Here is a 25,746-nt window from a genome sequence, read left to right as displayed (position 1 = left end):
TAACTTGCCCCGACCGGGAATCGAACCCGGGCCACCTGGTTTCGCGGCTAGACGTGCTAACCATTACTCCACAGGCGTAGACAATATATTGTTGATAATTAACTTCTCACTTATGTGTATCTAATGTATTTAATAATAAACTTATCAAAAATTGCTACAGAATTATGCACCAACCTAATATTTTAATAATTATTGCTATGAACTTAACACTTTTTAAGGAACATATGTAGTCTGTTCTGTTTCATTTTATTTCATGCTAGTTCGTACGTAGAAAATTATTACAGAAAATTCCGAACAAGTCAGTATTTTGCATAATTTTATTTAAGAGTTTCAAATTAACTATCTTTACTTTAGGAGTGAATAATTCTCAACTGTCATATGCGTAAAAACAGAATAAAATATGTATTACATTTGAACGAAAAGCAAAGGTAATTAAACCACTTTATGTAATAATGGCATTAGTCAAAGTAATAAGCCAGTTAAAATTAAGTAACTTCACTACACTAAATGAAAGTGTACTCACCACTCTTATCATGTGCCTTAATCACCTTATGCATGCCACCTGCTTCAGTATTAAGAAGCATGGCACACTCATCCGTTACCTCACATTCCTCCCCAGACCCTTCGCCCTCGCCATCTGTTAGTACATTCTCCTGTAAAACCAAGTGCCAAACTACAGAAGGTGAAATACCTACATGTGCCCTTCCTTCACCCTTCACCACTTTGTTAGTATAAACCACCACCTGAAGCAAACCAAAAATGACACAGACTCCAGATCTTCATAATACACAGACTATGGGAGGCTTCTATCTTATAATATGAGCCCCACTCTTTAAATTCAATTGCAAGCCTAACACAGACCTGAATGCAGTGAAGACTTGCTTCTTATCAAAATAAACATACAATATTAAATTCAAATTTTTAAAGTTATTTTTTAGTTGGAATTTTAATTGATTATTATCTAACTTCTTAATGACTGAAGCTATGAAATCTTAATATTAAATATAAGACTAAGCATCATTCTATTATACTTATTTACTTACTGGCTTTTAAGGAACCCGGAGATTCATTTCCGCCCTCACATAAGCCCGCCATTGGTCCCTATCCTGAGCAAGATTAATCCAGTCTCTACCATCATATCCCATCTCCCTCAAATCCATTTTAATATTATCTTCCCATCTACGTCTCGGCCTCCCTAAAGGTCTTTTTCCCTCTGGCCTCCCAACTAACACTATATGCATTTCTGGATTCGCCCATACGTGCTACATGCCCTGCCCATCTCAAATGTCTGGATTTAATGTTCCTAATTATGTCAGGTGAGGAATACAATGCGTGCAGTTCTGTGTTGTGTAACTTTCTCCATTCTCCTGTAACTTCATCCCTTTTAGCCCCAAATATTTTTCTAAGCACCTTATTCTCAAACACCCTTAACCTATGTTCCTCTCTCAAAGTGAGAGTCCAAGTTTCACACTCATAAAGAACAACCGGTAATATAACTGTTTTATAAATTCTAACTTTCAGATTTTCTGACAGCAGACTAGATGATAAAAGCTTCTCAACCGAATAATGACAGGCATTTCCCATATTTATTCTGTGTTTAATTTCCTCCCGAGTATCATTTATATTTGTCACTGATACTTCAAATAACAAGAGAATAAAAGTAAAAAATCACAGGTACATAATATGCACCTAATATGAAGGGAGATTTATGGCAAACCTTTTTTTCTGTCTAATGGCGGGTACATGAGTATTCGTCATTCGCCCATACCAATTTACCAACAGTCATTGCCCAGGATGTGCTATAGGAGGCTGTCTATGCTACACCCATGATGAGATGAGATGATGACGGAGATGATTTGTTGGGATGCCACAGGGGACCGGAGAAAACCCATGTCTTACTTGCAACATGGACTTGCCCAACATAAGTTATAAATCGGAGGTACGTTGGGGATCGAACTCAGATCCACGGGATTTGTGCCAAATATCGTTGCCCACAGTACTCATAGGAGGCTGGTATATGCTACACCCATGATGAGATGAGATGCTGATAGATATGATTTGTTGGGGTGTCACAGGGGATCGGAATAAATCCCTGTGTTACTTGCACCATGGGATTGCCCAACACAAGTTATAAATTGGAGGTATGCCAGGGATCGAACTCAGATCCACGGGATTTGTGCCAAACATATGGATCCACATACCAATAACCTCTTAAAATTCAAATAACTCACATATTTATCATGCCATATTCATGTTTAACTAATGTAACATTTAAAATAAATTATGTACCGGTACAATTTTAATAGGTAATGAGCAAATTTTAACATCATACAGGATTTACAGTAAACTTTCAATTTGAGCACAATGACTTTCTTTCACTTATGATTCAGAAGAAACTGTCAGCAGTTTGTTTCTTAAAATATAAGCCTGAATAATAGTTTTATTTTGAAAAGAAGTTAAGTCTTCACATGAAACTACATCTAATCTACTTAGCATTTCTCCTATTAAATCCTAATCCCTCACATATCACTAATATTTCCCACAACTGATACATTCTTAATCAGGGGTAACGTCCAGTATGTCTGTATGCAATGCCACAAGCAGAAACAGGTTTGTCTCCTTTCCAATGTCATACAAGAAGTTAGGTTTTCAGACGAAAGAAAAGGATATTAAACATCAACTGTACCTGATCAACCTCGCATCTGAATGACTATGAGGTTCTAAAATTCAATACAGTGTAATGTATATTAACAGGCGTCATTTTATAAATTGGTAGGTATCCCTTCCTTATCAGATCTCTTAGTCTTATTGAATTTACGTCTTTCTTAATTCTTAGACAATTTCAACCTTAATACGAGATGGACAAACCTAAACTTATAACACAAAATACGAGGGCTATTCATAAAGTAATTCCGTTTTCATATAGCATGCATAACAACAGAGATAGTGGCGCTGCTCTTGCGGTGGAATGTACCTTGAAGAAGTACGCATCGAGCAGCGGTAGAGTCAAGGTCGTGTCTTTGTTCCTCTCTGAGCCACGTGCTGTCAAAATGTGTGCTGCAATCGCAAGTCCCGCCAGGTGTGAGATACTGTCTGTAATAAGATTTCTTGTGGCCAAAAACTGTAAAGCTAGTGAAATCCATCGCCAACTTTGTGAGGTTTATGGCCAGACGTAATGAGTGAAGGTGGAGTAAGACAATGGTGCTGTATGTTCAAAAATGGGCGAACCAATGTCCATGATGAAGTTGTCGACCGAGTATCGTGAATGCAGATCTGATTCGTTTGGTTGACAAAAGGGTTAGAGCAAACTGCAGGTTCATCATGAAGACGTGGCTTGACTCGAAGCACTTTGACGATGACGAAGAGTTGAAAACCAGCGTCGTAGGTTGGCTTCAGTCGCAAGCAGCCGAATTCTACGACTGCGGAATTTCAAAGCTCGTCAAACGCTACGACAATTGTCTCAATGTGACTGGAAACTATATGGAAAAATAAACTAGAGTGTATACTTTCAAACGTATTGTAACCAAATTCTGTAACGTCATTCACAGGTTCGTAAAAAATAAACGGAAGTTACTTTATGAATAGCCCTCGTAGTGCAATGAGAACAGATATAAATCCACGTCATAGCATAAAATTTAAACCAACGACCATGACCTCCATGCAAAATAAAAAACTGTCCCTTAACTATGGCATACATCACAAGTATTTATTCTTAAGGAGTGTGACGGGTGAAATTCGACTTTCACTTTTTCGATTTTACTAAAAAAAAATGACTCTACAGTCTACAGACCCTAATCTATGTCACCAAAGTTTCAGAACACCACCATACTTGTCAGTATTAACGTCATATTTAAATGGCTGCGCTCTGTAAATTCTTTCTTGTATATTTTGAGAGTGATTTTTCGACACTTCCATTTTTAGCACATTTCTACATATTCAAAATCTAAAGGATTCTACAATTTTAAAGCTATTAAGCTGAATTTTTCTTCTGCATGTCCTATAAAGATGCTTAACTGAATATAGTATCGTATTTTTTTTATATTCTAGTAACTTTTTAAAATAAAAAAATAATATTTATAGATAGTTACCAAAAAAAACTGAAATGTCTTGGGCAAGTAAATATTTTCTTTCCTTTTTCTCAGGATACATTTTTAAAAACAGATACTCAGTATTTTTCTAAATATATACTGCTCACTGCTATATATTTTTTTTTTTCCTGGCTCTATTTCAAATTGATTGGATAATATACTTAAAATTTGTATTAGGAGATAGACTCTGAAGCTATGCAACATTTTGTAAAAAAAATGCGTAACTCAAAAACTACTTAAGTAATTTGAATTAAATTTTGTAGCATGAATACATATTGCAAGAGGAGTAAGTGTGCAAAAATTTAACTCTCTAGTTACAAAATTGTAGAACTTAAGGTACGGTCAAACGTCGCTACTTTTGCAGTGCTGCAGTACAAAAAACTGCGCAACTCTCGTACTGCAAATAATAGGTAAGTAAGCTTTCGCATGAGTTTCTTAATAATGCGAACATAACCACAAAATGTATATCGAGAAGTCAATACGGAGATGGAAACCTGCAGCATGACTGCGGCTGCAAAAGTAGCGCTTTGCATGTGAACAGACTCGCAACCTCCAGTTGCAACTTTTGCAGCACTCGGGTTGCGCAGCACGAAAAGTAGCGTGCAGCACACTACTTTTGTCTTACGTGTGAACACGACACGCAACTTTTGCAGCTGCAGTACAAAAGTTGCGCTGCAAAAATAGCGACATGTGACCGTACCTTTAGAATTCTCACCCATATTCCCCATTAAATGACGAAACTGCAGTATTGCTTTTGAGCTAAACAACAGCCTGCAAATTGACTACACACCAGTAATGACCATTGCCTGCAAAACATGCAGATTATCTTCCGAACCTACAAATGTCGATTATAATATTGCAAACACGAACACTGATATCAATTAATCCGTTCTCAGTGATATTTGGAATTTCCATATTCCCACTCTTTTCTACAAAAGGTCTCTTGTCCTATTAAGAGTTGAGGATGGAGTATAGCAAGCCCGAATGTAGAACTGCAGTGAACCTGCATGCTCCTTGATCAAGACTGAATCTTTAATACTTGAATCCAGAGCAAATATAGTAAGCATTGTACTCTGAGGGAAATTAACATTTAATACCCCTCTCTCTCTCTCTCTCTGTCTCTGAAAACCTACTAATTGTATTCTGCTTTGTAGGAATTTAACATTTTGTAAGTGAAAGCCTGTGGAAAGAATGAAGCACTATAATCACCTATGTTCCCTTAGAAAACGAGACAAGAAGAAACAAAGCAGGATATACAGAGAGCTACATAGTGAATACTTCTTGTCGACCTTCAGGCTTACTCAGCATCTGCTGGACTCTTTCCACATGCCCACCATCTTGTGAAATTCGATGTGTAGATTCCAAATGGCAATTGCAGGTCATGGTGGGTGCCTGATAAATTAGATCACATTCCTCTTTTACACTAGAGTCTGAATATTAACAGCTCATAAGCATATTCTCGCAAGCATATGTATCATGATCATAATATCCTTCGAGACTCTGGTGACAACTACTTAAATTCACAGACAAGTAATCAACAAAACAAATCATCACCCTAACTCCACAATATAAAACGGCTTTTTTATTCATTCTTTTTTTGTTCCTTTCTTTGTTTTCTGTATTTAATGGAGTCAATACTTTTAAAAGTGAAATCTTATGAGACCATCTTTCATACTCAACATTTCTACCGAATGTTTATGGAATAGAATTTTAATCCCATAAACTCCTTTCAGAATACCACCCCTAACCCTGATCAGCGATTACAAAATTACTGCTCTTAAATGTATTCTTCTTTCCCCTCTTCTAAACTATCACTGTTAACAGTAACCCAGATTATGAAAACACAATATTTACAACAAACAAACAATGACAGAAAGACTGATAATTAGAAAGAAATTGCCATGACTTTATAAACTTACACAACTTATTATTCCGAAAATCAACATATAACCACAGTCTAGTATATACAGTCACGAAGCTCAATACGTAGTAAATATGCATACATTAGATAGTTGCTCACCACTAGGACCGCTAATATCGCCTCATTACAGACAATGCGAAATAGTACCAGCACAGTCTATAGCTTCTAGCACCCTCAAAACTCAAGCTTCGTGACTGTATATAGTAGACTGTGATATAACTATGGAAAATTTAAAATAAAGTCAGAGACAGGACTCCATACATAACAGAAAAGAGCAAGCTACTTTGTGATTGGTTCGTTAAGGTAATTGTATATAATACAGTGAGTCCCAACAATCATTCCCTCTAATTCTGTTGGCTGAACAATGGTCCCCCCAGCTACTACTTCTGCTTGTGTCCGCGAATTCAAGGTGCTTGTCCAGATTAAAACTTACATACTATATCATACTAATAACACCATTAAGTTTACAAAATTGGACATCCCTGTTTCATAACTAACAACTAAAGATGCCGATTCGACTATTCTCATAAGTTCCTCTCTCTTTATCTGCATTGTCAGTGCAACTATAATATGTGTGAACTTGATGCATTACGTCAGAATAATTTTGTATATTACTTTTATTAATGATCTCATATCACTACTTAATTCTACTATTGGAGAAATGCAAGTCATTTCCATACTACTACCTGAACAACATTTAAGTTATGTACGAATTTCCGCTGCTTAAACAATGCTCAGCTGGTGTTCAGCAAGATATCATTTAAGTTATGACATCAGCTGGGAAGAGGAAATATGCAGTATCTTACGTTAAACTCTTCACCGTTCGCCACCAATATTGAACTCTTCATTAACATGGGCGCTAAATGTAAATCAGTTGACTTACAACACAGTCATAGCATAAATACATGTCAAAAAAATGACTTTCACACTCCATTGCAAGTCTATCGTGCTATCAAAAAAGAGTGTGTTATATGACAGTAAAAATTTTTAATAGCCTCCCTATGGATATAAAAAATTAAACTCAAAACATAAGATTAAAGAAGTACCTAATTTCTTACGCCTTCTATTCTGTAGGCGAATTTATGACAGCAATGCTTCATGAATATTTTTGTCTTGTATTAAGTATTGATACTAAACCTTTTATGTAAAACTCTTCTGCATATATCTCAATTAGACTGCAACTATAATTAAAACTTTGTAGTACTATTAAGATTTTTTTTGACATGTTCCACATCCTAGCTGTGAAGCAATGTACAAATACCATGGAATGTAAATAAATACAATACAATACAATAAATTACAGTAAAATCTGTCTATAATGGAACCTTTATAAGAAGAAAACCTGTCGATATGAAAAGAAAATCTCAGAAATGAACAATTTTTTTTTCTTTCCTTCACATTGGGGAATTTAATTGAAGTGAATTTATTATGGCAGGCAGAGTAACTATCTCATGCCCCCATGTTTTATATTGCTACCTGTGCACTTCATTAGAACTAGGTACCCAGCCTCGAAGCCGTTAGCCCTGTGAACTTACAATATATTTATTTTCCCCTATTATCATACAGAGCGTTCGCCTACGGGTGGGGCCAGGAAAGCGGCCTGCCTGCGGTGTCGCTTGCGGGAATCGTCTATCCGTAAGCTTCGGCTTTCTATACTATATTCTGTAGAGTTTTAATTTTAAAAGTTTAGCAGCAGTAAAGACTGATGTTTTTGAAACACTAACTTCCTGTGAAACACGTGTTAGAGATTTATTAGGAGAGCGTGTAAATGATGCACTGATTTCATCAATTTTTTCTCCCGTCAATACTCTTCGTTTTCGCTTAGGAATTGTAGCATTTATCGACCCTGTTGTCCTTAATTTGTTAACAAGACGTCTAACAGTTTCTCTACCCTGAATTGGAGCACCCGAATATTTCACTTCAAATTGCCTACGCACCTCTCTACATGACTCTGTTTTCACATATGCATCATACATAAAAACTCTCTGTTCAAGCGTGAATTTTGCGTTTTGCATTGTTAACAAATTTTACACACACGCTGAATATTTAAGCAACTGTGTCAAGAAACTGCACTGTACATGTTAAATACTGCAACATCTGGCTCACAACTGATAACTTGTCGACCTTTATGTCCTTGATTGTCGAGCGTGTCTCAACAACTGCGCGCACAAAGCGGCGTATCAGTACATGCCGCTTTCCTGGCCTCACGCGTAGGCGAACGCTCTGTATTATGGGATTATCTAAGAAATTAGCAATTTCTTTGTGATAGTAGAAGAGAAAGAGTGGGGGAAGGGAGGTGGTCAGTGGTCCATAAATGAACGATTTTATACAAGAAAACAACTTATGTAAGCCAGAAAAGTCCGTAACAGGGAAATAGAATGGTTCTAAAGAACCACTGGTTGGTTATTGCCTGAATAAAACGGAAATCTATTTTAAGTTAATGCACAACTACAGACAAGGCATTGTGAAAACGCATATTTGTCCATGTACTCAGTACATTACTATACTTTTATTTAAATGGTGTACTGAAGTGTAGGACGGTAGTGTTTTTAAATGTGCAATCTGTTATATTTTAAATAAAATTTACCAACAAAGTAGAACAAGTTCATCCAACCACAACGTCGTTACAATAAGTTAAGCATCAGGATGAGATGAGTTCTTCTGAATAGGTATCAGCCGTAAAAATTCATATTTATGTGTGGTTTAAGTTGTCTTTGCAAATAATTGATTAAATGGCGATCTTACTCGTGTTAATTATGTAAGCATGTGCGGCTTACAGCTGTTTCAGTGCTACTTGACACCATCCTCAGAGCCTTCTGTGTCTCGGCTTCATCTCAACTTCGCTGCCTGTTGTGTGGGTGCGTTCGTGTGATGAAGAGTTGAGTCAAATAGTATGTGTGTTCTGAAATTGATCTGTGTGTTGAGAATTTGATTAGGGTGTGTTTTAGTGTGTGTGTATATTTCATATGAAAAATATTGGAGTGCAAGAGTCAAATGACTTTATTGTCAAATGACTTTATTGTCAAAACAACAACAACAACATATTTCATATTGTTCTAGTGTGTCGAGTTTTTGGTTTTTGGGTTGTATGTGTAGGGTTTCCATGTCTGTATTTATGTTATTGTATGTGTGGTTGGCATTAGTTATGTGTTCGGCATATGTAGATGTATTGTGTCCTCTGGTTATTGTTTTAATGTGTTCTTTGTATCGAGTTTGGAATGATCTGCCTGTCTGTCCAATGTAGAAACTGTCGCAACTATTGCATGTGAGTTTGTATACGCCTGTGTGGTTGTATTTATTTGTTTGTGTTGTTTGTGTGTTGAGATGTCTTTGTAGTGTGTTTTCTGGTCTATTTTTCTGGTCTATATGCTATGTTGTCTTTGCAAGTTCTTTAAATTGCATGAACCATCACGTTCCATCATAGACAGGTTTTGCTGTAAATGCAATACTGCTGTATAAGGAATCACAATCTTTTCTAGAAGAAAAACTTTTTTCCACCTCGGTGACTTTATACAGCATGACATGCAATCACATTACATGGCTCAAAGTTTCTTCCACCTACCTCGTCTGGTTCTGGAACTGCAAACGTGACGTTGAGAGGTTTCACGTGTTTGCTCTTGTACTTGTGGTCTAGCAGCAAAGGGGTGTACAACACATTCTTCCACTGTCGGCTCAGCACAATAACACCCTGTGAAGAAAAGCATATAGAACTAACTGTAACTTACATTCCTCTTTACTTTCATAATGGCAGATTAAGGTCAGAACTGGAGGCCTCTAATCCACAAAATTATGACAGCAGAGACAGAAGTGGTGATGGTGGCAGCACAGGAGGTGGGGACTGTAATGGTGATAGTGGTGATTATGACATGGCATTGGGAGATGACGGTAAAGTGATGATAATATTTTGATAACTACAATGATGTGATGGTGGTAACATGATCGTGATGACAGTAATGGTAATGTGATGATCATAATTTAGTGGTAATGGTGGTGGTAGTGGTAATGGTAATATGTAGTGGTTTTAATGATTGTGAGAAGATAGCAATGCCTATGATTGTAATGATGTGAAAATAGCAATGATGATAACTTGTATAACAGTAGTGGTGGCGGTGGTGACAGTAACTGTAATGGTGATAATTTTGAGCTGATGATTATGATGAAGACGACAACAATAAGATAAATCTTTCATTTCAATTCAGATAGAGTATGCATTCATTCATTTATTCATCCATCCATTCATCTATCCATTTATTTATTTATTACTTATATATTTATATACTTATATATTATTTATATATTACTTATATATTTACTCAACATACCAATGAACCAACAAGATTACAACGAAGAGCTAAACACAATCAAATACATAGCAGAAGAAAACGGATACAACCCTAACATAATAAATAAATAAGACAAAACATAATCACAAAAAACATAAGAATACAACACAAACACAAGAACACAAAAAATACATCACACTAACATAAGAAAACAAAAACACACACAAAATTGCAACCTCATTCAAGAAATTAAATTACAACATCGCATACAGAACAAATAACACTCTACAAAAACATCTCAACACACAAACAACACAAACAAATACAAGTATACAGGAGTATACAAACTCTAATGTAACACCTGCAACAACTTCTACATAGGACAGACAGGCAGATCGTTTCAAACACGTTACAAAGAACACATCACAGCCATAACAAAATTACAAAACACCTCCACATATGCAGAACACATCACAAATGCTAACTATACCCACAGAGACATCAACACAGACATGGAAATACTACACATCCAACCAAAAAGCCAGAAACTCAACACACTAGAACAATGTGAAATATACAGACACACAAAAACATACCCCAACGATATTCTCAACACACAACTCAACTTCAAAACACACACACTCTTTGATTCCACACTATACCACAGGAACACACCCTCACAGGAAACAGAACAAGTAGCGCCAAGACCAACAACGACCAGTTCTGAAGATGACGCATAAATAGGTCGAAACATGTAAACGAGGTACGTTGAAATTTAACACAGGGAAGTCTTACCGTACATATTCCGAGGTGATACAGTGTTAAAAGTTGTGTAATCAAGATGTATATATTTATATTCACACTTATCTATCTAGTATTTACTCACCTATTTATCTATTTATTTACTTACTCATCCATTTGTCCCTTCATTCATTCATCCAGTTATCCATTCATTCATTCATCCATCCAGTTATCCATTTACTTATTCACTTACTGACTTATTTATTTACTCATTTATAATATTATTTTCAAATGTTAAAAGTAAGAAATATTTTAAGGCTGCAAAATTTATAAGAATGACTTTTTGCAAACTATTAATTAGCTGGATAAGGACAGATTTGTGGTTTTCATGTCATTAAAAAAAGACGGGAATACCTGACGAAGCGTTGACAACATTGGGAGATCAGTTTCACGCAGATTTGTTTCTATTGCAGTCAGATCGGTCTGCAGCACGTACTTCTGTAGAACAGCACACAGCTGACACGACGGGTCTTCCTGCAGAGTCTTTGCTAATGGAGTGTATCGTCCATATCGACTCTGCAATACAAAACACATATTTACTGAAAATGGTAAATACCCGTAAATCAAGTAAACAAAATAGTGGTAAGGGAATTTTCCAGTTATGTTCTTATATATTGCCAACGTTATAACATAACACAAAGTTTCTACCGAAAATGTGAAATAAAAATTAGTTACTTTTTAGTTACCACAACTTATTCATAAGCACGATGAAAAACATTAATCACATTTCAGTTATCTTATGATCTGTCATCAGACTTGTTCTTAAATCCTATGATATTCATTTCAAAAGACGTGCAGCCAACTTCTCTCTCAACCTTCTAGACCAGCCTGCACAAGGTTTGCGCTCTCCGAGCCGGCTCACAGCTCATGAGCAGAATGCGGATATTAGCTGCACTCTGTATAAGGTGGACTGGAAGAAGGGGTGATCTCGTACAAAATATACACAAAAGGAAATACAGTACTAGTAGTAAAAGTGTTTATGAAACGAATTCCCGTTCAGTGTTTGCAAAACTATCTTGGACTATTATTAATTAATAAAGAAATATTTATTTTACAGAATTAATAGAAATTCTATAGCTACTTAAATGTACAATATAATTTTGTTATATTTTTATTTATCAGTACATTAAAACGAGGTTTTATGCTGTTGGCAGCTGAAAGGAACAGTAGCCTACTGATCATAATGAAACATCAGTTACAGATGTTCGATGTCTGCCTTTATTAAAATTGATTATAGAAAACAGTTGCTCACAAATATAAATGTTGAGCCAAACATAGCAATCATTTTCACAGCCAGCCTGTGTAGTCGTGGATATTATTGCTAATGTTTAGTCTTGTAAAACTCAACCAGGCTAGTAGTATTATTCAAACGATCTTTAGCCCTTAGGTCACATTGAAGATCAATAAGTTCGAGCTGTAAATAGTTAAATGTTAAATGTTATGTTCCGTCTTTTAGATTCCTCCATACTGTACTGTAGCAGTAGGTAAACAACGTGAAACAGTTACTGAGAATAGGCCTACACACTGCACTCCACTAGATAACTGAGTGGTCGTTTCCCTCTCCTCTACCTATAGCAAGTCTATGTCATTCTGACGTATCTTCCTCTCCGTTTCGGCGAGCAGTAAACACAGCTCTCCCGCTCCGAAGGAGCGTGCGCGCTCGTTGAGCGCTGTTTGTGCAGGTATGTTCTAGACTGTATTAGACTTGCATATGTAATCACTGATTACCGACCACCACAGCTCATGCAGTGGTGCCAAGATTAAATAAGTGAAGCACAACAATATGCGTAATTTCGTTACCCATTCCTTAAATTAGTTACTTTTTGGTTACTTTCTGTAACAAGAACTATTATTAATCCATCATAAGAGAAGATCTATAATGAAATCATTCATATCACTTTTAAAATGCAGGTTTTAGTAAATACAAAAATCATATTAATAGTGTTTACAATAAATCTTAGATAAATCTGAGAGAAATTAAGTACATCTACTTAAACAGTACACAATTTATAAATTAAGTCAAATGTCTTAATTTTAATATTATAGAGAATGCTTTTTGTGTGTAATTCAGAAAAGAAAGCTAATCTTCGTATTTGGGTGTATAATGGAAAAATTAAAATATCTTGGAGCAACAGTAACAAATATAAATGACACTCGACAGGAAATTAAATGCAGAATAAATATGGGAAATGCCTGTTATTATTCGGTTGAGAAGCTTTTGTCATCCAGTCTGCCCTCAAAAAAGCTGAAAGTTAGAATTTATAAAACAGTTATATTACTGGTTGTTCTGTATGGTTGTGAAACTTGGACTCTCACTTTGAGAGAGGAACAGAGGTTAAGGGTGTTCGAGAATGAAGTACTTAGGAAAATATTTTGGGCTAAGATGGATGAAGTTACAGGGGAATGGAGAAAGTTACACAACACAGAACTGCACGCATTGTATTCTTCACCTGATATAATTAGGAACATTAAATCCAAATGTTTGAGATGGACAGGGCATGTAGCATGTATGGGCGAATCCAGAAATGCATACAGAATGTTAGTTGGGAGATCGGAGGGACAAAGACCTTTGGGGAGCCCGAGACATAGTTGGAAGGATAATATTAAAATGGATTTGAGGGAGGTGGAATATGATTGTAGGGACTGGATTAATCTTGCTCAGGATAGGGACCGATGGCGGGCTTATGTGAGGGTGGTAATGAACCTTCAGGTTCCTTAAAAGCAGTAAGTAAGTAAGTCTGTGTTTTAAACAAATTTTCAAGGAAATAAGCTATACATTGTAAAAAAATTTGTTGCGAAATGAGTAAAATGTATAATGAGAAATTATGTGTCATCTTTGTGGCATTCATTTTTAACACTAAACATTTGTTTTACATAATTAACTCCCAGGTAAGAGATTATAGTCTCTGTAAATTCGGTTATCCTAAACCATACTGCTTTTTTATTATTTACAAAGTCATGTACAAGGACTGTCACCTTCATTGGAATGTGAATCCCTTGAACATCCAATGCCTCGGCCATGAGGCAGGCCACAATGCCAGTTGAGCGTCTGTACATGCTGCGCACCATGTGCACCACTCGAATTGCGAACCTGTTGCTTGGGTTCATCCACGCGTTGATGGCAGGCGAGGCCGTGCTCAGCAAATTCCAATCCAACCTGATCAACAAAATCACTAAGGCTTACATGGAATATACAAACAACAAACAATACTAGAGTAATGCGAGAGCTATTTATGTATTTGCACCACGCCATAGATGTGAAGACATCCAATGTTTTGGAACTACATGTCAGTTCCATCATCAGAAAAGCAGGGAAAGGAGTTGATATGTAGTTCCAAAACATTGGATGTTTTTATATTTATGGTGTGATGCAAAAATGTAATATATTTTTAAAAATCTATAAGTTCGTATAAGTTCCATTAAAAGAATATGGGCAGAATGCAGAAACGATGACCCATTTTAAGCCTTACACACTGTCTACCTAAACGTCTAAGTTATGTACGAATTTCCATTGTTCAAACAATGCTCAGCTGGTGTTCAGCAAGACATTATTACGTTACGACATCAGCTGGGAAGAAGAAATATGCAGTATCTTGGATTAAACTCTTCACCAATCACCACAAATAGAAACTCTTCATTAACACAGCATCAAATGTTGTTGTTGTTTTCTAATGTCAGGCGTTTGACAATAAAGTCATTTGACCTCTTGCACTCCAATATTTTTCAAAGATATTATCATGACCAGCCACTGAAGCACAGATTTTGAAGTGTTCCGAATCCATTCCTTGATTTGAATTGCACAATGGGTAGTTAGGGGACTGATATATTCCAATTCTATGCAGGTGTTTGGCCAAACAATCATGGCTTGTTCCCAATCTAAATGCAGCTACAGACGATTTTCGTGGTAAATCGGGAATTAACTGTGGATTATGATGCAGAGAGTTCCATTTTTTCCCTTGTGATTGTGTTATCAAATTTTGTTTGTTTGAAGTCCAAGTATGTAGATTTAATAAATCTTTTCACAGAGTAATACGTAGATTTAGTAACAGGTCTGTAAGTAGCAGTGCTCCCCCTTCTTTGCTAAAGCATCTGCATTCTCGTTTCCCAGGATTCCACAATGGGATGGTATCCATTGGAATACAATTCTTTTATTGAGTGATATTAATTTAGAGAGCATCAAATGTAAATCTGTAGACTTATGACACAGACATCATGGGTAAACAAGCAGATAACTTCTCAATGGAAAAAAAGACCATCTTATCGGACATAGTGAAATGTTACGATATTGACAGTGATACTTTAGAGAAGAAGAAGTCAGTGTGACGAAAAAGTAGATGTTTCTTTCCCATACCAGTTTTCCCCCAGAACCTACCACATAAGAGCAAAACATGACTGGTAAGTTAAAAGTAATTTTGCAATTTCATTCACAAGAATAATAATTAGATCGTTCAATGTGGAATAAATATAAACACGGAAAATTCACTGTTAAGTGAAGAGGAGTACTAAATTACGTCCGGTATCCTCACTGGTCTGTGGTGCCAATTAAAGCTCCAAGCAAGCAGCCTGGACTAGAGGAGCAATGGCAAATGAAGCCCACAAATTGTCAAATAAATAAATAAAGTAACTAAATAAACAAATAAAATAAATATATAAGTTAAATAAATACATAAACAAAGAAACAAATATGGTAAATAAAATAAATAAGATAAAATAAATAAGTAAATAAATAAATAAACAGTAAGTAAATAAGAAAAATAAGTAAATAAGTATTTAAATAAATATGTAAGTAAATAAATAAATTGAATAAACAAATAAATTCAATAAAATACATTAAATTTAATTAATTAATTAATTAGTTCAGTTAATATTTAAAATATATAAATTAATTAAATAAATACATAACACAGCAAAGAAGGGCAGCACTGCTACTTACAGACCTGTTACTAAATCTACGTATTACTCTGTGAAAAGATTTATTAAATCTACATACTTAGACTTCAACAAACAAAATTTGATAAAACAATCTCAAGCGAAAAAATGGAACTCTCTGCATCATAATCCACAGTTAATTCCCGACTTACCGTGAAAATCATCTGTAGCTGCATTTAGATTGGCAACAGGCCATGATTGTTTGGCTAAACACCTGTATAGAATTGGAATATATCAGACCCCTAACTGTCCATTGTGCAACTCAAATCAGGAAATGGATTCGGAACACCTCAAAATCTGTGCTTCAGTGGCTGGTCATGATAATATCTTTGAAAAATATTGGAGCGCAAGGGGTCAAATGACTTTATTGTCAAATGCCTGGCATTAGAAAACAATAACATTAGTTAAATAAATACAAAAATAAATAAACAAATAAATAATTTTACGGAATATTTACAGTATTTACATATTTATTACTTCTTTAACAAATTATTCACTTAAGTTAAAAAGTGTCCTTGTCAGTGTTTAAACCTCAGCTTTAAACAGTATCTGCAATTAAACATCGTCTTTGCAACATGGCAGCCATACTTTGACGTTGTTTAACATTAAACTGTCCAAATATTATTTCTGCAATCGACCCTATGTTTCCCATTTTGTTGACTTCCCCGTGTTATTCTATGAAAAAGTATCTTTCATACAAACTCTTCACTGTGAACTGACAAACATAATTCTAAACTAGAACAAAACAGTGTTCCAGTGCATTGCAGTTGAAAACAGTCCGAATACAACAAAGCTAAAAGACAAAAAAATTAATACAAAGAACTCTTTAAACTGTTAATCAATCAACAGCAAGTATCTAAAAGAAATACGATGGAAGCTGGAGGAGACAACCATACCTTGTAAAATCGATTTTCCTAGTAATCGGTGCTCGTGGCGGTGCAGCAAAATTGAACCAAACTGTGCGCAACTCGATGACGCAGGAGGAAGTGTTTCCATGTGCATCGTCAGTTGTTTGGTTCACGATGGTGCCAGCACCAGGGGCTGGAGTGCTGGCGTTGGTTGTGCCGCCAACCCCAGACCCAGGCTCAGCACTGCCCTCAGTGGGACCCGGCCCCGCCCCTGTGCCTTCAGAAGCTGCTTTTGTTGCTTTTGTAGTGGCGGACGTGGATGTAACACTGTCGCCCTGGCTCGCTCCTGTGGTTTAAGAAAAGGATCAATATACACAATTAAAAATAAACAGCAACTAATTTATATTCCTTAAATGTATAATGTTCAGGATAATAAGTCACAGTCGTAATATTAAACATAACCACCATATTGCGGCAACTCTAAATTTAACAGAAGAAATACTGAAATCAGAAGTAAACACTGAAATAATGAAACAATTGTCTTCAGAGACAATTAATATTAGGTATCCTCCACAAAACTGGCTTCATTTATACACCGACGGATGCTTGATCTCCAGAGAACAAGGTGCCGGTGCAGGTGTTACGTGCTGTCTCTTCTCACTTTATAGATCTCTTGGGTATGGAACAACAAGTTTTGATGGTGAAATCATTGCATTAAGTGAAAGTCTCAGGAATCTTCTATGCCACATCAATAAATTTAGGAATGCAGTTATACTGTCAGACTCCAAAGCAGCTATTCTATCAATAGTCTCTAAACACACACCTTCATCTCAAACAGCAGAAATAACTAAAATGCTCTCTCAATTAATATCACTCAATAAAAGAATTGTATTCCAATGGATACCATCCCATTGTGGAATCCTGGGAAACGAGAATGCGGATGCTTTAGCAAAGAAGGGCAGCACTGCTACTTACAGACCTGTTACTAAATCTACGTATTACTCTGTGAAAAGATTTATTAAATCTACATACTTAGACTTCGAGTAGCGGGTCTTTCCCGGGGGTAAAAGGCGGCCAGAGCGTAGTGCCGACCACACCACCTCATTCTAGTGCCAAGGTCATGGAAAGCATGGGGCTCTACCTCCATGCCACCCAAGTGCCTTCATGGCATGTTACGGGGATACCTTTACCTTTTTTTTACCTTTACATACTTAGACTTCAACAAATAAAATTTGATACGACAATCTCAAGGGAAAAAATGGAACTCTCTGCATCATAATCCACAGTTGATTCCCGATTTACCACGCAAATCGTCTGTAGCTGCATTTAGATTGGCAACAGGCCATGACTGTTTGGCCAAGCATCTGCATAGAATTGGAATATATCAGTCCCCTAACTGCCCATTGTGCAATTCAAATCAAGGAATGGATTCGGAACACCTCAAAATCTATGCTTCAGTGACTAACCATGACAATATCTTTGAAAAATATTGGAGTGCAAGAGGTCAAATGGCTTTATTGTCAAATGCCTGGCATTAGAAAACAACAACAACATCATATTGTGGCAACTGTGCTGAAAGATTCTAGTTGCCTCGGGAGTGCACGCGCGTATCCAGCGAGACACGGGGTGAGAGGGAGGCGCGGGGACGGGAGCTCGAGCTTCGGTGGACACTGAGGCGCAGCGTGGAGCAAGGGAGAGAGCTACGGGCCCGACGCGGAGTGGAGGGGACTGACGTAAGGAAACGTCTGGAGGCCGAGTGTTGTGAAGCCCCAGAAAGTTCGCGAGGCAGAACAATCGAGAACGTGTGATTTAATAAATAAAAGTGCGAGCACCCTTCGGCATAAGTCAGTTAGTCAGTAGCGAGAGAGAGAGAGAGAGAGAGAGAGCCAGCCTTGGGCAGCACGCGAGTTGGACCTGAGTTCGAGTTAGTCTTTGGAAGTCAGTCAGTCTACACGTGAGTCTTCGAGCGAGCAAGGAAGCCAACCTTCGAGACCGGGGTTCGATGTGAGGAAGACCGCAACTGTAACAGCGACCCGGCGAGGATCTGAGTTCGACGTGCAGTGAACTTCAGTGGGTCCGTAACTGTGGCAGCGTCCAGGAGAGGATCTGGGTTCGAAGTGCAGTGAACTGTAACTGGAAGTCTTGGGTTCGAAGTGCAGTGAACTGTATCTGGAAAGCTTGGGGTTCAATGTACCGTGAACTTGAGTGAGTGAGCTAGGAGAACTAGCCAAGACGAACGAACTGTGAACTGACAGTTTTGTTTTGTACATAGTGCTTTGTGAACATTAGTTGAAATTAGGAATACATTGTTGTTCTTCTCAATAATACACGTGACTTCTTAGAATGTAGGCTTTCACGGCCGGCGTTGATAGGATGCGTGCTTTCCAGGCTAGAGGACCGTGGTCTGTCGGTGTTGACCTTGAGTCCTTCCTCCTTATGGTTAAACAACTTTAACAAAGCTTGGTATCCGGCCCTCAGAAGCACACACATCAAACCCTTTCTCCGACAAATAGACAATATAACAAACAATCAGAACACCGAAGCCACTGGTGCGGACCGCGGCGACGACAAGTAACAACAGTCCCACATCTTAAATATCGACGCGCTGCCAGTCTCAATGCCAGTTCCTGATACACACAGCAGATCTCTCTGCACACGTGTACCATGCCACTGAAGATGTCCACTGGAGTAGTGGACGAAATGATTGATTGTAACACTGACAGACCACGGCCCTCTAGCCCGGAAAATAAGCATCCTATACATGTGAATTGTCATTGTCGTTCGGTGGAGTGCAATAATGACTACTGTGTTGCTGTGTTGAGTGGAATACCCATTGTTGACGGGTGTGTGTTAAAAGTAGAAATAAAACTCACATTATTGTTGAATAAAAGTTACAATATTTTTCATGTTCAGGATAAGTCAATCATATTCGTCATATTTATCATAATCGTCGTATTTACCATTTTTAGGATAATTCACATCCTTCACATTTATCAGTTCAGGATAATCAATCATATTCGTCTTTATCACGGGAATATAATTCACATTCCTCATATTTATAATGTTCAGAACAAATCATAATCATAATCATCATCATTGTCGCTGTCCTCACACCACCACGACCACCATTACAACACTCTAATTATGTCAACCCTTCAAATCTACCCTCATTCGACTAACTCTGAACCATTTGCAGTGCTTTAACGAACCTGAGGTGGTCGTGGCCTGCTGCTCCAGCTCGTCCCTCGACCTCACAGTGTCGGTGTGGCTGGCATCTGTTTCAGCATGCTCTGCCTTTTCTTCTATGCCATTCTCCCCTTTTTCAAACTGCGACCTCTTCACCACTTTCAGTGATACGCCTTCTAATCCACATTCGAACATTATGAAGCCAAGTTTCTCTTCCACTGAGTTACTGGAGTCGTCCACACTGTGGCGAACCTGTAGCAAAAATATACATGTGCAACAAAATACAAGAAGGAAAAGCATCTCTGTGGAATAAATAAACATTATTTCTCGTGTCATTTCAATACCAATCAGTACTTTCTATTCCTTCGTCAATAATTAAAAATCACGAGGATTCTAAACCACCACAGAATATTTCTTCATTTTCTTCCTGTCTGATAGATCAGTTGGTAGCGCAACTATAGTCCCGTCGCTCTAATTTTCGGCAGCCAATCGCGTTGCAGTTCGGCTACATTTAAACGTGTGCGTCTTGTGATTCGCTTATGAAGACGTTATTCATTTCTTAAGGCTGGATAAAAACGTAATATAATCGCCCACCATTTTGGCTCTTTCGTTGGAGTTTGCAGAAAGCACACGAAGACGTTATTTGCCAATCAATTATTTGCTGAATTACAGTGCGTTTGATTTAATATCATAGGAGCTACAACATGATAATGTTTAACGGTGTGGCAAATAGATTCCTCGTATGGTAACTCGGGAACGAAAGAACAAAAATGGCGAACGATACCTACCTAGACTTTATAGAGCCTTCACTTCCTAAGACGTAAGCAAAGTGGCGGAGTCACGCCGGAAATAACAGCGTCGCGACTATAGCTATGGACTAGAAGGTCCTGAGTTAATCCCGGATGGTGACGGGATTTTTTCTGTTGCCAAAACTACAGAATGGTCCTAAGGTTTACTCAGCCTCCTGTCGAATTGAGTACCGAGTCTTTCTCTGGGGGTGAAAGGTGGTCAGAGCATGGTGCCGACCACATCACCTCGTTCTAGTATCAAAGTTAAGACAGCATGGAGCTCTGCCTTCATGCCCTCAAAGGGCCATGGCATAGATAGAGGAAACCTTTATCAATAATAATAATAATAATAATAATAATAATAATAATAATAATAATAATAATTTGTAGAGCAATAAATTTTATCCATTTAATTTGTAAACTTACTTAAAATTTGCATAATTACGAAATATATACTATAATTACAGTTATTATTGTCATTAATATTCTTCTATTATTATTGTTACCTTTGTTGTACCAAACCACTACTGACTAGTACATTAATATTGTGACAGCTCCTCGGGATTCGAACGCGCGTCCGAGAGGGCACGCGGGGAGGTTGTGCGCGCATCTGGTGCATGGGCATTTGCGGTGTGGTACGAAGCAAAGGGGACGCAAAGCTGCAGGTGCTGCGCTGGCGAGGTGAAGGGGGGAACGAAACCCCCCAAACAGAATCGTCCAGGAAAAGAAGCAGCGAGAACAGAAGTCTGTAGAAGTAGAAATTTCGAGCATCGTAGTTTCTGGAAACTATGGTTTAGTGATAAATAGGAGGCGTGAAGAAGGAGCTGGCTAGTTGTTGTTGTTAGTATTGGCCTAGATCATATATGTAACAGATATGTCGAGCTTATAGGCTTTGAGGTTAACAACTTTTGTCAGGTTTACTATGCTGCCATCTAGTTGTTACATAAGGAGTCACGTCATAATTCTCATTTGAATTGCATTAGCGACTGTGCTGCCATCTCGTATTCGTTTACAGCAGACGAGTGGCGATCCTGGCGGTTGTTCTCTTCAAAGTGCTGCCGATTTTAACGTAGCGAGGAGTTATCTGTTACATATATGATCTAGGGTATTGGACAGCGAGTTCAGCAGCGCCCAGGAGTCTAGGTTCGACACGCGAGTGAACTTGAGCAGCGTCCAGGCGGAAGCAACGCAGTTGGAAGACTTGAGTTCGAGTGGAGTGGACTGTCTCCATTAGTCTTGAGTTCGAATTTCAGTGGACTGTCTCTGCAAGTCTTGGGTTCGTTATACTGTGAACTTGAGTGAATGAGCTAGAAGAACTAGCTAAGGCAAATGATCTGTGAACTGAGAACTGACAGTTTTGTGTTGTAAATAGTGCTTTGTGAACATTAGTTGAGATTAGGAGTACACTGTTGTTCTCAATAACCCAAGTGAATTGCCATTGTCGTCTGTGGAGTGCAATAACGAATACTGTGTTGATGTGTGGAGTGAAATACCCACTGTTGACGGGATTATTATTATTATTATTATTATTACTATTTTTTTTTTCCTATTCCACTAAATTGACTGCAGTTACCCCACTATCTGGAGCCCGGGGCTGGGTCTCTTGTTGTTGCTGCTGATGCTGCTGTTGTTGCACGTAGAAGTCTACACCCCGCATTGGGGACGTGACCCTAGCACAAGTGAAGAACACGCGGGAGTAATGGCTCGGAATGGCAGTAATCACAGCGTCCTTCAGGATTGAGCACTCATTCCTTAGGCGACGCAGCTGGCCATGGATCTTGCCTGTTCACAAAACACTTGTTACAATAAACGGCATGCAATTCTCAGGTAAAATATGAATATGCCTTCAAGTAATAATGCACATAAAACACACACAGATTAGGGTTATTTAAAGCAGCTAGCAAAGATTCGGCATTTGTACACACTTGTACACTGCAACATGAACCTTTAAAATTAAGAATTCACAAAACTTCAAATTTTGAGTTGTTTCCCTTTTGAACTGGGCTGTCGAAATTTCTATTAGGTGAGCACAGATCTTTTCCTTCATCATTTCTCAGGTCAATAAGTGTGGAGCGGCGACAAAAAAGAGTGAAACATGATCAGTTGTTACATTTCATTTATTACGAACTGAGACACTTCAAATAAACGTGTTTTACATTTGATGTTCGTTTTATAACACAAACACTATACTGAGTGTTCAGTTCAAAGTGTGTCATGGCTCACTGTATGCCGTCATGTGGCTAGCCGATGAGCTTAGAGAATTCAATCTTCCTACACTTCCGCAAAGGCGAATTACCTATGTGGCAGAGAAGTTACCTAGCAAGTACGGCGTTCATTCTGAAGAGTATGTACCGATAAGTACGGTAACGTCGGTAGTGGCAGGAATATGAATTGTTTAGAAACACGTAGTCTACTGAGGTGAGTTTTTTTCTTACTCTCGGGATATGGGGAGAGGGTTAAGACGATTACTTATGTATTTGTTGACATTAACTTCGACGGTCAACATGGACACGGAGCATTTGATTTGTATTGTGGAATGTTGCCGTACACAACCGATGATAACAAATACCCTGCGTACGACTTGCCCGCACAAAACACAGTTCGAAAGAGGTTATGGTAACACACAGACCGTACAGACTGTCATCTGTTGCTACGACGTTCAAGTTATACTGTACACGTTCTCAAATTCAGATTGAACGCCTTGAATATAGGCAACTTCTCTGACATAAAAGCTGAAACTCGCTTCAAATCGCTGACTCACAACAGTGACGTCATGACACACTTTGAAATGAACACCCAGTACAGTATTTTATGCACAAGAAATGTTCAGAGCAATTCTTATGTTTGTTTTGAGGCCCACTTATTATGACCATGTCAATCTCCTCTCTCGTCACCATTTCACTATGCTAATACAACTCAGTTTACGGGACCTCTAATTCCAAGCAACTTGTCTAGCTGCATAAGTTATCACTTTTAAAATTATGTAACTCTGAAAGGAGGCTTCCGCAAACATGCATTCCTTATCTCAAATGCCTCCAAATGTCCTGTCCTACAATCCCACAAACTTCACTTTATGAACTATATACCATGTGTTTTCCTGGGTATAGAATATAGGATTTTAACACTGCTATAATAAATTTATGTATAAAAACAACACATTCATTTTTTAACTTTACATAATGTAAGACCATTAACGAAATAGCCCAGAAAAAAGTCATGAACTTACACTGTAAAAACGGAATGTTGAACTTTCTATTTCTTCACCATATTTGACATACTATTTCGGAATTTGTATGATAAGAACTTCCTTGTGTTAAATTTTAACGCACCTTGTTAACATGTTTCGACCTATTTTCCAGTGGCGGTTCCTCGGGGGAGGGAAGGGAGGAACGTCCTCCTCACATTTTCTTCTTTTGAAAGTAAATACCAAATTAAATATATGCCTTGAAATTCGAGGAAGATTCGATAATTTTTAAGTTCACAGCTATAAGAAAAACTCGGTTGATCGAGTTTTAAACGACGCGCGCTCATGTGCTGTAGAAAACTGTGAGAAAGATGCGAGATTGTCTGTGTAGAGGAAAGGCACTCCATTCCTCCTCTACTGCAGTTAACACACATAGACAACACCGCACTAGCGGCCAGAGAAAGAAGCAGAGTTTTAAAGCAAGTAAATGAAGGAAGAGGGAGGAGATCCTCCTCTGAATCAGTCATGGGCGGGAAATAGAAACCGACTGGTCGTGCAGCAAGCTCGCTGCCGTTGCCATCTAACGATGTTGCATTCAACCGGACTATAACACATCTAGGAGGAGGCACAATAAAAACAGTTTTAACGCAACGCTATGAAAGACACCATGTAAACTTTTTTTAAAATTATAAATCAAAAATATTATTCATTGCACTTTATATAGGCTACTTATTCATGGTTTGAAACTTTCGTGGATATTTGAAAGTTAAAGTCGGGTTTATGTAAAACAAAGAGGAAGTAGTTTTACGTGGTTGGCCCCTGAAATTCACTTCTATTCATTGTTTACTAGACAGGGCAACAGCCAAGTTGTCAGTTTTGTACAAATATATTTGAAACTGAAAGTAGGTACTCCAAACTACATAATTTTTAACATAAAAATTAATCGGCCACCGGCAGCTTTGAACAATAATGATAGTATGACTTTACAAGAACTGACATTATTCAAAAGCATGTGATACTGAATTTGTAAAATGTACATGTGGCAACATAGACCACGTGGATGGGTGCAGTGTTCTCGCTTTCCTCAGATTATTTCCCATTCCCATTTCTGTAAAACGGTTCTGGTTACGAGTTAGTAGCTAGTCTCTTCCAACACGTGTGATGCTGTAGTGTGCTCGAAAAATGCTGCGAGGTTGTGAATTTCCTTGTAATTGTTAATTTGTGCAATTATTCAACAATGAATGGAAGTGAAAACATAATATATTTTGGACAATTTAGGAAACTCAGTTTACAAGAACAGATTATTGCTATACAGAAGGGACGGCCAACCCCAACACTACCTGGTCTTACATGTATGCATGTTTCATTCAAGAAGGTGTCATTTAGAGCTGTTAACTTCTTTCCTCCTCTTAAGAAATATGCAGGAGCCGCCACTGCTATTTTCGGTCATCTTCGGAACTGGTCATTGTTGGTCTTGGCGACTCTTGTTTCCTGTGTGGGTGCGTTCGTAGTGTAGAGTCAAAGAGTGTATGTGTTTTGAAATTGAGTTGTGTGTTGAGAATATCGTTGGGGTGTGTTTTCGTGTGTCTGTATATTTCATATTGTTCTAGTGTGTTGAGTTTCTGACTTTTTGGTTGGATGTGCAGTATTTCCATGTCTGTGTAGATGTCTCTGTAGGTGTGGTTGGCATTTGTGATGTGTTCTGCATATGTGGAGGT

General features: G+C 37.8%; 1 protein-coding gene across 6 annotated transcripts in view; it reads right to left on the bottom strand.

Moving 5' to 3' along the window:
* tweek (transmembrane protein KIAA1109 homolog tweek) overlaps positions 1–25,746 on the bottom strand; it is a 278,923-nt gene that overhangs the window by 137,274 nt on the left and 115,903 nt on the right. For all 6 annotated transcript variants that reach the window (XM_069846680.1, XM_069846681.1, XM_069846682.1 and 3 more), the window contains 7 exons: positions 22,418–22,626; positions 20,080–20,308; positions 16,919–17,216; positions 14,070–14,250; positions 11,448–11,609; positions 9,572–9,697; positions 524–653 (listed from right to left, as the gene is read on the bottom strand). In XM_069846680.1, the coding sequence (XP_069702781.1) occupies positions 524–653; positions 9,572–9,697; positions 11,448–11,609; positions 14,070–14,250; positions 16,919–17,216; positions 20,080–20,308; positions 22,418–22,626 (1,335 nt within the window). The remainder of the gene's footprint in view (positions 1–523; positions 654–9,571; positions 9,698–11,447; positions 11,610–14,069; positions 14,251–16,918; positions 17,217–20,079; positions 20,309–22,417; positions 22,627–25,746) is intronic.

The sequence above is a fragment of the Periplaneta americana genome, chromosome 15 (genome assembly GCF_040183065.1).
Source record: "Periplaneta americana isolate PAMFEO1 chromosome 15, P.americana_PAMFEO1_priV1, whole genome shotgun sequence".
NCBI classification, from domain to species: domain Eukaryota; kingdom Metazoa; phylum Arthropoda; class Insecta; order Blattodea; family Blattidae; genus Periplaneta; species Periplaneta americana.
This window is presented reverse-complemented; position numbering and strand designations above follow the sequence as displayed.